Source organism: Clinocottus analis, unplaced genomic scaffold, assembly GCF_023055335.1.
Source record: "Clinocottus analis isolate CAN_PGR_092001 unplaced genomic scaffold, fCliAna1.0.p SCAF_16, whole genome shotgun sequence".
Taxonomy (NCBI): Eukaryota; Metazoa; Chordata; class Actinopteri; order Perciformes; family Cottidae; genus Clinocottus; species Clinocottus analis.
The window spans coordinates 14,644,173-14,657,826 of NW_027175887.1; the positions used below are offsets into that span (position 1 = coordinate 14,644,173).

Here is a 13,654-nt window from a genome sequence, read left to right on the forward strand (position 1 = left end):
ATGCTCCCTTTTTATTGTGCTCTGTTTTATGTTTATCGTTAAATGTTTAAATGGTAAATGGCATGCGTCTTCCACCAGGACAAATTCCCTGCATGTCCAAACATACTTGGCAATGAATGCTTTTCTGATTCTCATGTCCATCGGTTCGTCGCCGCTTGTGTCCGTTTTCCGTTTTGGGTCGTTGGTTTGATTCTGCAGCATCAGACTATGACGCGATGAGAGCCGTTTGAGTCAACCAACACAGCATCGTTGAAGGCCGGGAAGCTAAATGAGATGAAACTATAAAGCTCTGAGCTCACGCGTGAGCTGCCGTATCCTGATGATCCTCTCTACCATGACTCCCTTCCACATTGTCAAGTTCTCCCATTGTTATAAAACATATCTGTGGCAGCTTTAGAAAAGCAACTGTATCTCCGTTGAGTTCAAACATACCCGCTGTGTGTGATAAGATGTGTTTTCTCTCAGTATCTCGCAGTGGGATGACAGATTTTCTGATTTGGTGGAAAAAAGCACTGAATGCAAAAGAGTCGTCCTCCGGTGTGGCGCCGCAACGCTCTGTAATGAAATGACTTTGTGTCACCCCGGGTTTGCTGCAGACATTAAGACACACATTAGGTCCAGCAGCAACCCATTCAGAGGAATAGAGCCTGAACTTAAAAACACAACAGTGAGGCGTGCCGTTGCAATTGATCAGAGACCCGGTGCTGAGTGTGACGCCGCTCTCCTGGTGTGTTGGAAGTGTGTGATGAATGAGAACCTCTAATACAGGGAGACGTGCAATTTGAAATCCTCATATTGCGCCAACAACGTGTACAAGTTAAGGTCCAGTGAATATCCTCACCAGTAATTATAGTCTGCACCCATGTATAATAAATGCAGTGGATAATACGCAGAAGCAGCATCCCCTTCATAGCATTGTGCATTTAGATGGAGAGGAGAACAACACCCCCAATGACTCACCACTTTAATTAAAAAACACGATTCTCATTACCCATCTTGGTTCATATGAACTGCTTTCAAATTGAATAAACTTATTTTTTCCATATTTCTTTGCCAATTAAATAAAGCATCGCTCCGCCGAAAACCAGCAGGGTGCAGACATGAGCCTTCTGTGAAACATAATCTCGATCAAAACATTCAGAGATGGAGTTTTATTCCGAACTTCATGAAACAATTCCGCACGTAATGAGCTCTGGTCCTCATCCCGGCTCTGTCGTTCCCACCTCTCTCTCTCTCTCTCTCTCTCTCTCTCTCTCTCTCTCTCTCTCTCTCTCTCTCTCTCTCTCTCTTTCTGCGAACAGCCACGCGAATGAGGGGCCGGCGGATTTCTATACGCAACTATTTCCGCTGAGGGAATCTGACGCTTTACAGCCCTACTTGTGCACGGATAGAGGAAAAAAGTGGGTGTATACACACTAGTTGTGCCGCGTGTGTGTGTGTGTGTGTGTGTGTGCGTGTGCGTGTGTGTGTGCGTGAGTGTGGCTCCACGGCGCTTCAGCCTCAGATGAGCTCACTCAGCCGATGCTCACACTGTTGGATGCTACCACTCCGAGAAGGCGCGAGGACGGCGAGCAAGCAGCCGCGGGGGTCCGCCAGTGTGGTGATGCCTTTTTGTGCAAAGGCTGCGGACTTTCTACTGCACAAAGTAAGAGAATAGAGGAAGGATCGACACCCCCCCCTGTTTTGGTGGAGGGACACAGTGGATTTACGCTCGCCTGGATGGACGTGGATCTACTCTTGGATCGCAGACCGGACTGGACTTCGGGGCTGATGAGAAGCAGCCGACTTTAAACACTCTGCTGTTGATTTTTTTTTTTCCTGATCCTTGTTGAACAATGCCAGGATCCGGTCCATCATATTGTGTCCAGTTGAAGCCAGGGTGCTCATCTGGAAGGGCGCCAGACCTCCAGCCTCTCAAATCTGCAAGTTCAGTCCAATAAATTGTGACATTGTCCGTCAGCCTTGGAATAAGAAATCGATACTCAAGGAAAAAAAAGGGGGACGCGATATTCTCCCGGAATTTTAACGACCCATTTCCCCCGCTATCCTTATAAATATGCGATTTGCTTGGATTGCGTTGGTTTGTTCCGGCTTCACGCTTTTTTCCCTTCTTCTAGCTGGAGCAGCCTGATAGTGACTGATTATTGCTGTTGATTTTTGTTCCATGCAAGACTCGGGGTGGAAACATGTCTGGCCACTTCTTTGAGAGGATCACTGCTATCAGAGATGGCATTTTGGTCCAGCACTTCGGTTTTCACCTCTAAAGTGCCCCGGAAAATCTTATTTATGTTCACCCTCTCCCTCTCTGTCACCTACTTGTTCTATAGCTTGATGAGCTGCTACAACTCGCTGCAGTTCCCCCTGCAAGAGAACTACGCGTATCAGGGGAGGCTGGTGACGGAGGAGACAACTTTTGTGACATTGAGGGAGAAACTTTACTCCGCTTCCCAGGGCTTCAGCGAGTCCGCCGAGGCGGAGGGACCCACCGCGGCTTCCGCCGCGAGGGATCATGCTGAGGCCGAGCAGAGGACAGTGGGCTGGATTAGGACTCAGGCGTCTCCGACGAGATCGGCGGCGGCGGCGTATCACACCAGCGCGCTGGAGAAGGAGCGCCAGGATTTCAGCACCACGGACAGCGAACTCAGGGTGAACTGCACCATGGATTACGGAGAGAAGAAACTCCCCCAAGCCATCATCATCGGGGTGAAGAAAGGGGGCACGAGAGCCCTGCTGGAGGCTCTCAGGGTGCACCCGGACGTGAGAGCCGTTGGGAATGAGCCACATTTCTTTGACAGGAACTACGAGAAGGGGCTGGACTGGTACCGGTGAGTTCAGAGGCGTTGGTGGTGCTTTTTGTTTTTGTTTTGACAGCCCGGTTTATGAAGAGGAAGAAGAAGGAAGATGCACACTTAAAGCTGCTGTTTGCCGTTTTCTAAAAGAATGTGTGTGTGTGTGCTGATGTGTTTCTAAAGGCAGGTGTTTATTGCGTCACACATCGCAGGTCTTCATGCTTGTCTTGGCGCTCACGTTGATGAGTCATCAATCCTCGGGATTTATGGGTGTTCGTCAAACTTAACGAGTTGTTTTGTCACTTTTCACTCACTGTACTTTTAGCCACGTTACTCTACTGTCCAGCACTTTGTCTTGGCTCTGATTAAACATAAACTCGACCCTTTGTTTAGTTCAGACTGGCTGGTTTAACTCCTGCAGGTTTGATGTTGTATTTAGCATAAACTGAATGAACGCTTGAACTGGCTTTTTATGGAAGAGTGTTTATTAAAGCACATATTTATTTGTTGTAATTTGTAAACCTTTGGAAAGGTCCTTTAAGAGACTGTGGCTGACTGAATAAAGGGAATTCTAAAATCTTGTGTTGAAAGTGTGGGAGCATTAGGTTGCCTGTAGTTTGACCTCCTTTCTGAATCACAGGGTGTGTTGTAGTGAGTATAGTGATCAGGTCTGCTCGTCTCACATCACGGTACCTGAACTTCACATCCTGGACAGTCACACGTGTCGTGACACACACATAAGTGTCACTATTGTTTCACGTTTTTCTTTAATATCTGACCTTTAAACCAAAATCACATTCTGTTTGACAAGAAGTGTGAACACATAGAGGTAAATATGAAATGCACACAGAGAATCACCATATCATGTTAATATTTTGAGAAATTGTCTTTTTATTCAGGTGTTTCCTGTAGGTTTAGATTCCCTTCCACCCGTATACACACTCACACACTCACGCAGTACTGTAAAACAGAGCGAAACACGAGTATTTTTCCTTCTTCTTTTGAATATAATATGAAGAGGTACCAGTATTTTTCCCCTGGCAAATACTCTGTCCTGATCTCGTCAGCCAGTATTCTCTTTTTCTCGACAGAACATTCAACCCGTCAATTACCAAATCGCTGTATTATCTGAAAAAAAACAACATGTTTTTTGCTTGGCAGCCGATTGCTCAAAAGAAGGAGCGTGAATCTGTTCACGCCACCGTCCACGTGTGTGCCATTAATTGACATTCACTTTGATTCCAGCTTCATTAGCCGCAGTCTACGACCTGTTTGTCATCGGCGTGTTTAATGGAGAAAAAACAAATCAATTGGGAGGGTTCATTCATGGTCAGTTGGTCATGGCTCAGCTCGGCGTTGTTCTCACGATGTTTGACCAAAAGGGCATTTCAAGACGTTTTCTAATGGAGTCAATGAGCTGCCGGGGAGCGAGCGCTGACTCAAAGTCCCCTCTGTTCCTCCGTGTGTCGGTTACGCTGGTGTTTGGGTTGCGGAGCATCTGCTTTCATCTTGCTGCAGAGACATGGGAGCTCTCGGCTGTTCATTTTGCCTGTGTTAATGCAAGCTGTTTCATTACACTCACGGTGAAAGGCTCATTAGACAGGAGGATGACATGCTTACATGAATAATAAGAAGTGTGCTTGTGTGTTTAAGGGCCCCAGAGCAAAATAAAACTCCCCGAAAGCAGCTTTTATTTCATATCTGACATTGTCTTGTGTGGACCGCTCGCCTCAGAATGATGCGTTCAGGAGCATGATGCGTTCAGGAGCTTGGAGAAACAACGACTGCAGGTCAAAGTTAAAACTATTCAAGAGTTGAGGCCTTTTTTTTTCCCAGACACTGATATATAACTTCATTCAGACCACGTTTGTTTGTTTGCTTCTAAATGATGCATTATACTGCGTCGCTCCTCTCTGCCTGTGATGCTCAGGCTAATGTGGACTTAATGGAAGCGAAATTATGAGCAGTTACAGATGTTCGCAACCATTTGACATTGGTAGAGTTGAATGAGACCAGTAATCTCGTAAAATGCGATTCATAAATTCGGGCTTGTCGCAGTAACACCTGCTCCACATGTTTGATTGATGCGATCGGCTCCGGGGGGGGAAACGCAACCCGAAGGCCTCTCGTCAGCGCGTACATGAGCTCGTTGGGTCGCTTCTCAGCTCAGCCAGTCCAACGGTGTGTCACTGCAGTGAGCTCGTGTTGCCGTTCATCCATTCGCATATTCAGGTTTAGTGATCTTTTGTGCGCCTTTGTTGTTATTCTTTGTGTGTGTGTGTGTTACTTTCTGACTTTGTGCTCCGGAGGATAGAAGGCAGGGGTGACGAAAAGCTCCATTGAGTTTTGTGCTTACCTGGAAGCCATGAAGTGAAGCGACAATACACAGTGTGGCTACCTTCAGGTGCCTGGAGCCTTTGCCAGTAAATTACTGGATGGTCCGCTGGAGGTTCATGCTGGTGGTCGGCTTGAATGGGACTGTAAACATGCGTCGGTGCCAGCTTTCAGCTGACTCTTGAACATTTAGTTGCCACCTCTTTGCTCATGAAGCAGCAATGCTTTCTGTTGCTAGTCTTGCCATAGATTGGGAATCAGAAGAATCCTCCACGGGAGGACTCGGGATTATTCTGGCCAATGTCTGACACGGTCAGGTGACAGTAAAGGAAATTATGAGCTCCTTTATGTAGGCAGCAGCGCTCACCCCCTCTTATTCCACAGCCGCTGTGTCGGGAGTTAAAGAAACCACCAGGCAGAGGCAGCGTGTAATGTATACAGAGGAGGAAATCCTAATAACTGCACTGGATCAACTTGTTCCAAAAGGAACATTTCATTTTTTTTTAAAAAGGCAATTGGCCTTTTGACAAAACTGAAACTAAAACTATTTCTGGGAGGTTAGAATATGTGTTATTGTGTGAGAGAAATGCAGTAAATTACTCATATGGTGGTTACAAATGATAACGAAGACTAGAGCCCACCGTCTGGTTCCCTCTCAGGTAAACGCTGCTCTGTCTGCACCGTTAGCAGCTAGCCGCCATGTGGAGAGCCTCGTTGAGCACCTTATAGTCACATGACTTCATTTGCATGCATTTGTGCATGCAATAAATAGCCAAATGTTGTATTTAAAGCGTTGTGGATGCTATAAAACTGGCCCATCACTCACACCTTTGCAGCAACGTCAGCCAAAGTCACTCAGTTAAACTCAGACGTCATTTAAATCTGTAAGTATTCCTTAAAGTGACGACTCCACAATGTGCCACAGAGAAGGTTTTAGCTGTATGAACACAGACGTCCACGTCTACACGTCCAGCACTGATCTAGTATTCACATCAGGATCTCAGGTTTAGTGTGGGCCCGCTGTCAGCCTCCGTGGACGGGCCCAGATCGGTGCTTCGTGCTGCTTCCCTGGTTGTTTTTTTTTTATCTCTCTTGGACAGTTTCTCCAGTGTGTTTTGGGCTTACTTGAACAAGCAATTAGCAATGTAGTGCCATCATTACCGTACACACAGGACCGCCATCAGCCAATTGGCGCTTCAAACGTCGCTTTCTATTTCGGATATTTCAGAGTAAAGCGGATGAGCCACCACCGCGAGGATTTAACTTATCTGTTCTCTCTCTCGAGAACCCCCCCCCCCCCCTCCCTTTCTCCTCCCAACCTGGTGAAAAACGCCCATCCTGGAACAACAAAACGTTTGATGCACGATGACCAATATGGCAAACGTTACTCTATCTCTGCGCCAGCATTCAAATGCTTTAGTGGAAAGATAATGTGCCTCATAAATTGTGCTGAAGAATGTCATTGATTATCGATCATACATGAAGATTCATGAGCGCGCTCAGCAGGAAGCCACGCTAGTTGGGGACCGGCTTAATGAGGGCTTATTAGGGAGGTTGCCTGCTTGGTATTTTCAGGATTTTTCTGCAAAATGCCAAACAAACAGTGTTTATATTAGTGAAGGCAAAAGGGGTTTGAAAAGAGCAACTGCCAGAGCAAGAAGCCAGGACAAACAAAATAAAATAATACGAATGTTAACGGCTGTCTGGATGAGTTCTCCATTGTTATCTGCGACAGGTAGATGAAAACGATATGATCAATTACAAGAGAAGCTTGTTTTTAATGCTTTTAATGGTTTTATGTGAAGCACTTTGACTCACCTTGTTGTTGAAATGTGCTATAAAAATACACCTGCCTTGACTAAATAGGAAAATCCATATTTTTAAGGATTTTACTAGAGTAGTAGTGACGTTAAAGAACAAATATGCACGATATTTACTGCAATAAATCATAAAATGACCACCATACTTCACCAGGGATTAAGGAAACAAGTTGAATTAAAAACTTGTTTTTTTCCTGCCAACAACGTTGCAGCAATTGTTCTCTAAAATGTTCCATGAATGTGCAGAACATATGTTGTTTTTCTGGCCGATGTGACTCCTGAGCAACAACCACCGTGACAGAAATATACGACGAAATACGTTTGACTCGTACTATTGTGTAACGCTGAATAAATACTGACGTCCAAATATAGAATATGAGGAACACAATTGAGCCTTTTCTCAGAGTTTGTTGAAGTTTGTGGCTGAATCGATTGTCTTCAAATTTCGAGTTTGATTGCGAGGACGATGCTTTAGTGAATCAATGTAGCTAACATTAGCCAGCTAGCATAAATAACGCTAGTCCTTGTCGGCCAAACAACAAATAAAGTTGTCTTTTTCATTTTCTAAGTAATCTGCCCGACACGGTTTGAAAGTTAACGGATCGATAGTTAGTTAGTTAGATAGATAGATAATAGCTTGTGTTATATTGTATTTATCTGAAGACACTTTTCTTTGTTATTCCAGTATCCTCAACCTGGCAACCCGCGTGAGCTTCGTGTCTTGAGGGGGATTCAGCCTGCGATACACATTTTCATTGCCAGCTGTCAGTGTTACATATCGAACCTCACAAATAAAAACCTTTCTGAAATGGGTCAGATTATCCGATTTGAATTCATTTATGTTGAAAAGTGTTTCGCCGGATCAAATAATCCAGCAGGAGGACGCAGCGTTCTCATCTAGCGAGGCTCAATGGATTCCTGCTCTGCATTGATGTGTGAACTGGACTGTTCGCAAAGTGGGAGCAGTTAAATAGTCTTTTCACAAAGACTGAGAATGGCTTTCTTCACATGCAAAGAACCAGCGATGGAGCAATTGGGGTTGAGAGATATGCCGTTTAATAATGGAATTATGTTATAAATATGTAATTGGAGCACGCATTTGTCCTCGGCTATCTCTGTAATTTATAAGCAGAGGCTTGAATAAGTTAATGAAAAGTGGATGCTCTGTGTTTTGGTGATCTAGCTTTAGGCTTTGTATCAGTCTCCATCTGCCAGAAGTGCAAAAGTTGAACTGATAGGCATCAAAAAATCAATACGCGAGTCAAAGACACAGCTACACGGACACAGAATCAAAGAGCTCAAATCCTGTGTGAAATTCATCACAAATCAATACGTCTGTGAAACCGAGATCTTAATTTCAAACATCTCTGTCTCTGTGGCCTTTTGTTTGTGCAACACTGTCCGGAAACTCAACGACAGAACTGCGACGTGAAACACGCTGGCGGCGTTGAATTGTCGCTAATTTAAAAAACGCAGAATAATACAGAGCAATAAGGCACATGTGGTAAAAATGACCTGATATATCATGTTGTTGGATCAGCTTTGTGTGTGTTGACAATGTGTTTGTGTCACATTGTGACCCATGTGGTTAATGACACATTAAATTATTTGAGAGCCACCCTTCACATTTTCTCGACGTAAAAAAAAACAACACATTTCGGTCTTTAACAGCCTTTTCAAATCCCTTAAAATGAGTTAACATACAATGGAGGAAAAACGAGTTGTCCATCAATCTTTTACGTGTACATAAACAGTCCTGGTAATAGCTTTACGCTCGCTTCAGTCGCAATAATTGTCCAAAAAGCCATAAATCATACTTCTCTCATGAAGTGTCGCCGCATAAGACACAACAGGAGATAAAAACTGATTTATTCCCAGATACGGCCACTAAGAGCACTCGCTCTGGGGCGACAGCCGGGGGAAGAGACGACACCGTCGTGTATGAAGAAACATGTGTCCCTCTCTGTAACATGAGTGTATATCTTACCACGAATAGCCGTCCTAAATAACTCATCGCTCCGCCGGCCTGCTGCTAACGCGCTACAGCTGCCACCTGCTGTCACGCGGAGTTTCACCGCGGACTCCATGGATTTGACCCGGTGGAAAAAAAAAAGGATTTATCGCCGAGCTCGCCTGTTTATGAGGGGAATACATCACGCATCAAAAAGCACAGCTCCTCCGTCGGCAGTAAATTAAGAACACAGTTAAGTGACGAAGCTACAGCGGTTCATATTCTTTCTTTCCTTTGTTGTAGTTTCATAAAAACCCCACAGAGCAGTTTACAACGAACTATGCATCGACATCGTCGCTTTGAATTGAGACATTCCTGGTTAACGTCACTGCAACAACCTGTAAGTACACAACACGTCCTGCGTTGTCTTTGTCTCCTCTGCAAAGTCGGATAACTGAGAACGAAAGCCAAAAGTTTCACGGAGGTTTGCAAGCTCTAATATCTCTGTGTTATTAAAATGACACTTTAACCCCATATGTAATAAAAGCCGAGGGGATGGGCCTATAAATCTTGAGAGCGCTCTTCCTTTCCGGGCTGCGTCCCTGAGAAGCGAGTCAGCAGTAGCTTGCAGCTCCGCGGTGATTAGTCCCAGTGGATATTGTTTTTATTCCGGCATGTACTCTGAAACTGTTGTACTTTAGTTGCCCACTTTTTTATTCATCTTTCCTCGCGAGCCAGAGAATCAGCCTCGCTATTTCCAAGGACTTTGCTCATTTTTGCAAAGTAACAAACCAGTCAATAGATCCAGGAAACTTTTACCTCCGGCGACGTCTCACAGGAGAGAGCGTCCCCACCTCACCAAAGAAACTGATCCTTTTTTTTTCCCTTCACATCGCTCCCTTTTTAAAAAAATAAATAAATAATGAACAGTCTATTCGCGGCGGCGTCGTCGGTGCGTCCCGTCTGATTCAGCTGCTGCGGGACTTTGAAGGAACGGGGAACAGTGTGTACCTGCAACCCTCCGGTCATAAGGAGAGGGACCTCGGCGACAGGAAATGTGTAATGGGAGACATGGATCCACTGCCGAGTCCAGCTGCAGAAAGTCTAAATCCAGCGTTTATCCCTTGTTTAGCCCCGCTTTCCCCCCGCTCTCAGCTGCTCCACGGGCAGCTTAGCCCCTGACTCCTGCCACCTGACTGGGAACCCGTGAAAATCCACTCTGGGAAAGCAGCAAGGTGGGCCAGATCCCCGAGTAGGCAGGGTGCCATCCCCCTCCAGCTGGGCCTCGGCGCTGCTGCAGCCCCTCCCCTCCCCTCCCTCCCCGAAAACATGGCAGAATCTGCCTACGCCTGATAAGACGGCGCCAAGACTCACAAGGACGCACCTCCCGAGTGCTCGGATGCCAGTGCTGCAGTCGTGGAATTAAACTTTTTAATTAGCAGCGTGCCCCTGCACCGTCGAGAGAGGGGGACCGGCTCGAGTACAGCCTCTCGTTGCCCCCCCTCCCCTCCTCCTCCCCCCTCCTCTCTCCACTTGATTACACTCGCCGGCATCACGGCGCTCTGAGGTTCGCGCTGTAACACAGGAGCGAATCACGTGCGCTTCCTGTTTGAGGATCTCCCTCAGACGCAGCGTGCAGCCGACAACACTGAATCATCATAATCCCTGAGTCTTTTCCTCCTGCTCTGCCTCACACGCAGTGCCGTATGAATCAAAGCAGTGGGCTCGACGCTACTTCCTGTCCACCCCGTTGAATCAACAGTGTCGCGAAGTCCTCGCCCCCGGAGTTGAGAAGCGATTTGTTGTTGTTCGTACTGTCGGCGCTCCTCGGTGATTATCCAACGTGCGGCTTTGATTGTGAAGGGCAATGCCGGTGAGTGCAGAGGGAGACCTGCGTATGTTTGACCCTCAATGTAATTCTCGTGACGTTGTCAACGGGCTCTCGGGTGGAAAAGTGTGCACGCGGTTGCATCGCGTTCAGAGAATCTTTCATGGCGGCCCGTGCGATCATTTATTCAGATGAAATCGCGCCAGTGGCGTTCATGTTTGCGGCCTTTTCTAGACGCGGCGGCGCTCCAGGCCCGACGTCACCTGGAGACACTGAGCGGATTCATAATGTTTCATATTGTATGTTTACATGAAATGTATTTCATAGTTTCTCTCCTAAACTTTTATCCTTAATTAAATGAACAGTTCAACATTTGAGGAAATCTAACCCGCTTTCCGGCCGAGTTAGATGACAATATCAGGTTTGCCGGGTCGGCATAAAGCTACTGTCAGCCGCTAGTTAGCTTAGCTTAGCGTAAATGCTGGAAACGGAGGGAAACAGCTAGCCCGTCCCTGAAATAAAATCTGCCTCATTGTCTGTGCAATAACGATGGAAGACACAACACGTTGGTGTGGTTGCTCAACCAAAATAAATTCTCAAATCACCCGCAGAGCGTGAAACATACTCATAACATATCGCGTCTCTCTATAGCGGCTCAGCGATCCATTCTTTGTATATTTGCCCACCCACCGAGTGTAAAGAGTAAAGATTGGTGTCAATATTCCTATTTAACTTGCAGCACGAAAGCTTTGTAAACACTGCAAAAGTAATTTAACTCAGAGTGTAACCGATATCATCGGATGGTATTTTGGTCGTCAAGTGGATAATGGAAGAAAACCAATGACTTTGATCATCATTCAACGTTTTGCAGACACGCGCAGTCTGAACTTTATGCCACTTATTAAAAGCTTCCCCACTTTTGTAGTTATTCAGAAAGGAAAAAAAAATACACGATTGTGCTAGAATCATCTTTCATTTTCTTTTCATAGAAGTATGAACATCATCAGGTTTTAAATTATTAAACTCTCAGACGAAAATCCCCCTTTTTGTAAGACGGTGTAGTTAAAAATTTCAACAAGTACAGTCACAAAGCCTCAGCAGCGCTAATTAGCGCCGGCATCACAGCAGCGCTGTCCTCCAGGTTTCTGTGTCCTGTAACATCCAAATGCGCTGGATCAACACGGAGCACAGAGCTGAATTACCTTTCAGGAGCTTTTTCCTTTCACTGGTTTGGGTTTGGTTGAATGGACCTTTTCCTTTTTCTCCCTTCCCCTTCCATACTCGGATTACAGATTGGTTTGATCTTATTGTAGCGATCTGTATTGTCACATGGGAATTATAGAAGAAGTAATACGGCTCCATCCTTTTTTTTTTTTTTGCATATACCTCTTGAGAAGTTAATGGGTAGAGCCAATTTCATCCTGCCTTTGGTCCTGTTCAGAATTCATGTGCATTCCTCCTCTCTCACGCGGCCATTCATCTCTTTCTCCTGTCCTGCTGCAGCTACACTCCGATGCTTTCAAGTGGAAGTCTATTTTACTGATGGTTTGAATTTAATTCAGTTTTTTCTCCCCCCCCCCCCCCCCCCCCCCCTCTTCCATTGCTATGAAGTGGCCGTGGGTTATGGTTCACCATCAACGCTCATATCCACTTTATTTTTGTGTCCATCAAAAGAGGCTGATAAAATTCCGGGCAGCCTCCTCCGTCGTCGTCTCGCTGATCGAAGGGAGGAACTAAGGCGTGTGTTTTTGTTCCGCGACATGGACGGATTGTCTGAAAATGAAAGACACAGCCGTGTTGAATTATTTATTTCACACCCAAAAATAAAGTATAAGCTCAGCTGAAAGTCATTTTATGCTCAAAGGGATTCATCCCTCCCCAAATGATTATTTGCATGCAACTGAATTGCCGCGATGGGCTTCTGGAGTCTGGAGGAACAATCGCTCCCGTTCGGCAGAATGTGGCTTTCCACAGACGGTCTTTAAATCTCGGCAAATAAGACTATACCTTGGGACAAATACGCATGTCAATCACAATTGTCAAGATTCCAATTTTCCTTCCACATCTCCCGGAGCACTTTTTGCGCTGCTCGCGCTCCCTCATTGGCTGCGAGGGGGATGCGGTCTCGTGACACAAGCTGATGCATTTGTTCTGTCAAAAAGGGGAAGAAAAAAAAAAACCCTGACAGGAATGGTCATGGAGCCAAGATACAGGGGGCTGCTGGGAGTGTTTTTCAAATGTGTGTCCGTGAGCTGATAGGTGTGTTATGCTGAGGGATGGTGGAGGGTGAAAATCATGGCTTCTCCCACTGGAATCGGCAGCATTATCATATGACCATTATGCTGTGTAAATATGCAGAAATATGGCTTTCTCCCCATGAAGAAATCCTTGTCCGTAATGAGGAAGCACAGAAATTAGCATCTAACGCCGGCTGCTAAACATAGACGCCACTTCAGCTGGGTTGTTTTTATCATTTTTCCCGGCGATTCCCTTTTTTTTTGTGGATAAAAATGAAAAGTTAGCGGCGGCGTGGCCGGGCGCGTCTCGTTTTCCGTCCGTCATGGCGGCAACAACCTGACAGGCTTAATTCAATTGCGGCTGTGTGATGTGTGGAGACTCCGGAGGTGTGAGCTAATTCCTCTGTTCACACCCCTGAGTCACTGTCACAAACAAAGACAAACTCATTCATCGGCTTCGAGGATCTTGTTTGCTGCGATTGTCCCGTCGCCTTTGAAGCTTCTCGTCGCTTTATGTTGTTTACTTATTCATGCTCTTTCTTTCTTTCCCACAAATCACCATGGGGTATTCCGTTGGAATAATCTTAGCACAGAGTGACACGTTGTACGAGCCGAGTATCCGATGTGTACACTGCACTCGACACGCCCCACGCATGCGGCGGGCGACGCTGGATTGGGCGGGCACTCGGTGATCG

General features: G+C 46.0%; 1 protein-coding gene across 1 annotated transcript in view; it reads left to right on the plus strand.

Annotated features, from left to right (window-relative positions):
* The first annotated feature begins 1,538 nt into the window (after window positions 1–1,538).
* Window positions 1,539–13,654, plus strand: part of hs3st4 (heparan sulfate (glucosamine) 3-O-sulfotransferase 4) — a 72,820-nt gene continuing 60,704 nt past the window's right edge. Inside the window, exon 1 of the mRNA XM_068579436.1 lies at window positions 1,539–2,825. Coding sequence (XP_068435537.1) covers window positions 2,227–2,825 — 599 coding nt within the window. The 5' untranslated portion in view covers window positions 1,539–2,226. The remainder of the gene's footprint in view (window positions 2,826–13,654) is intronic.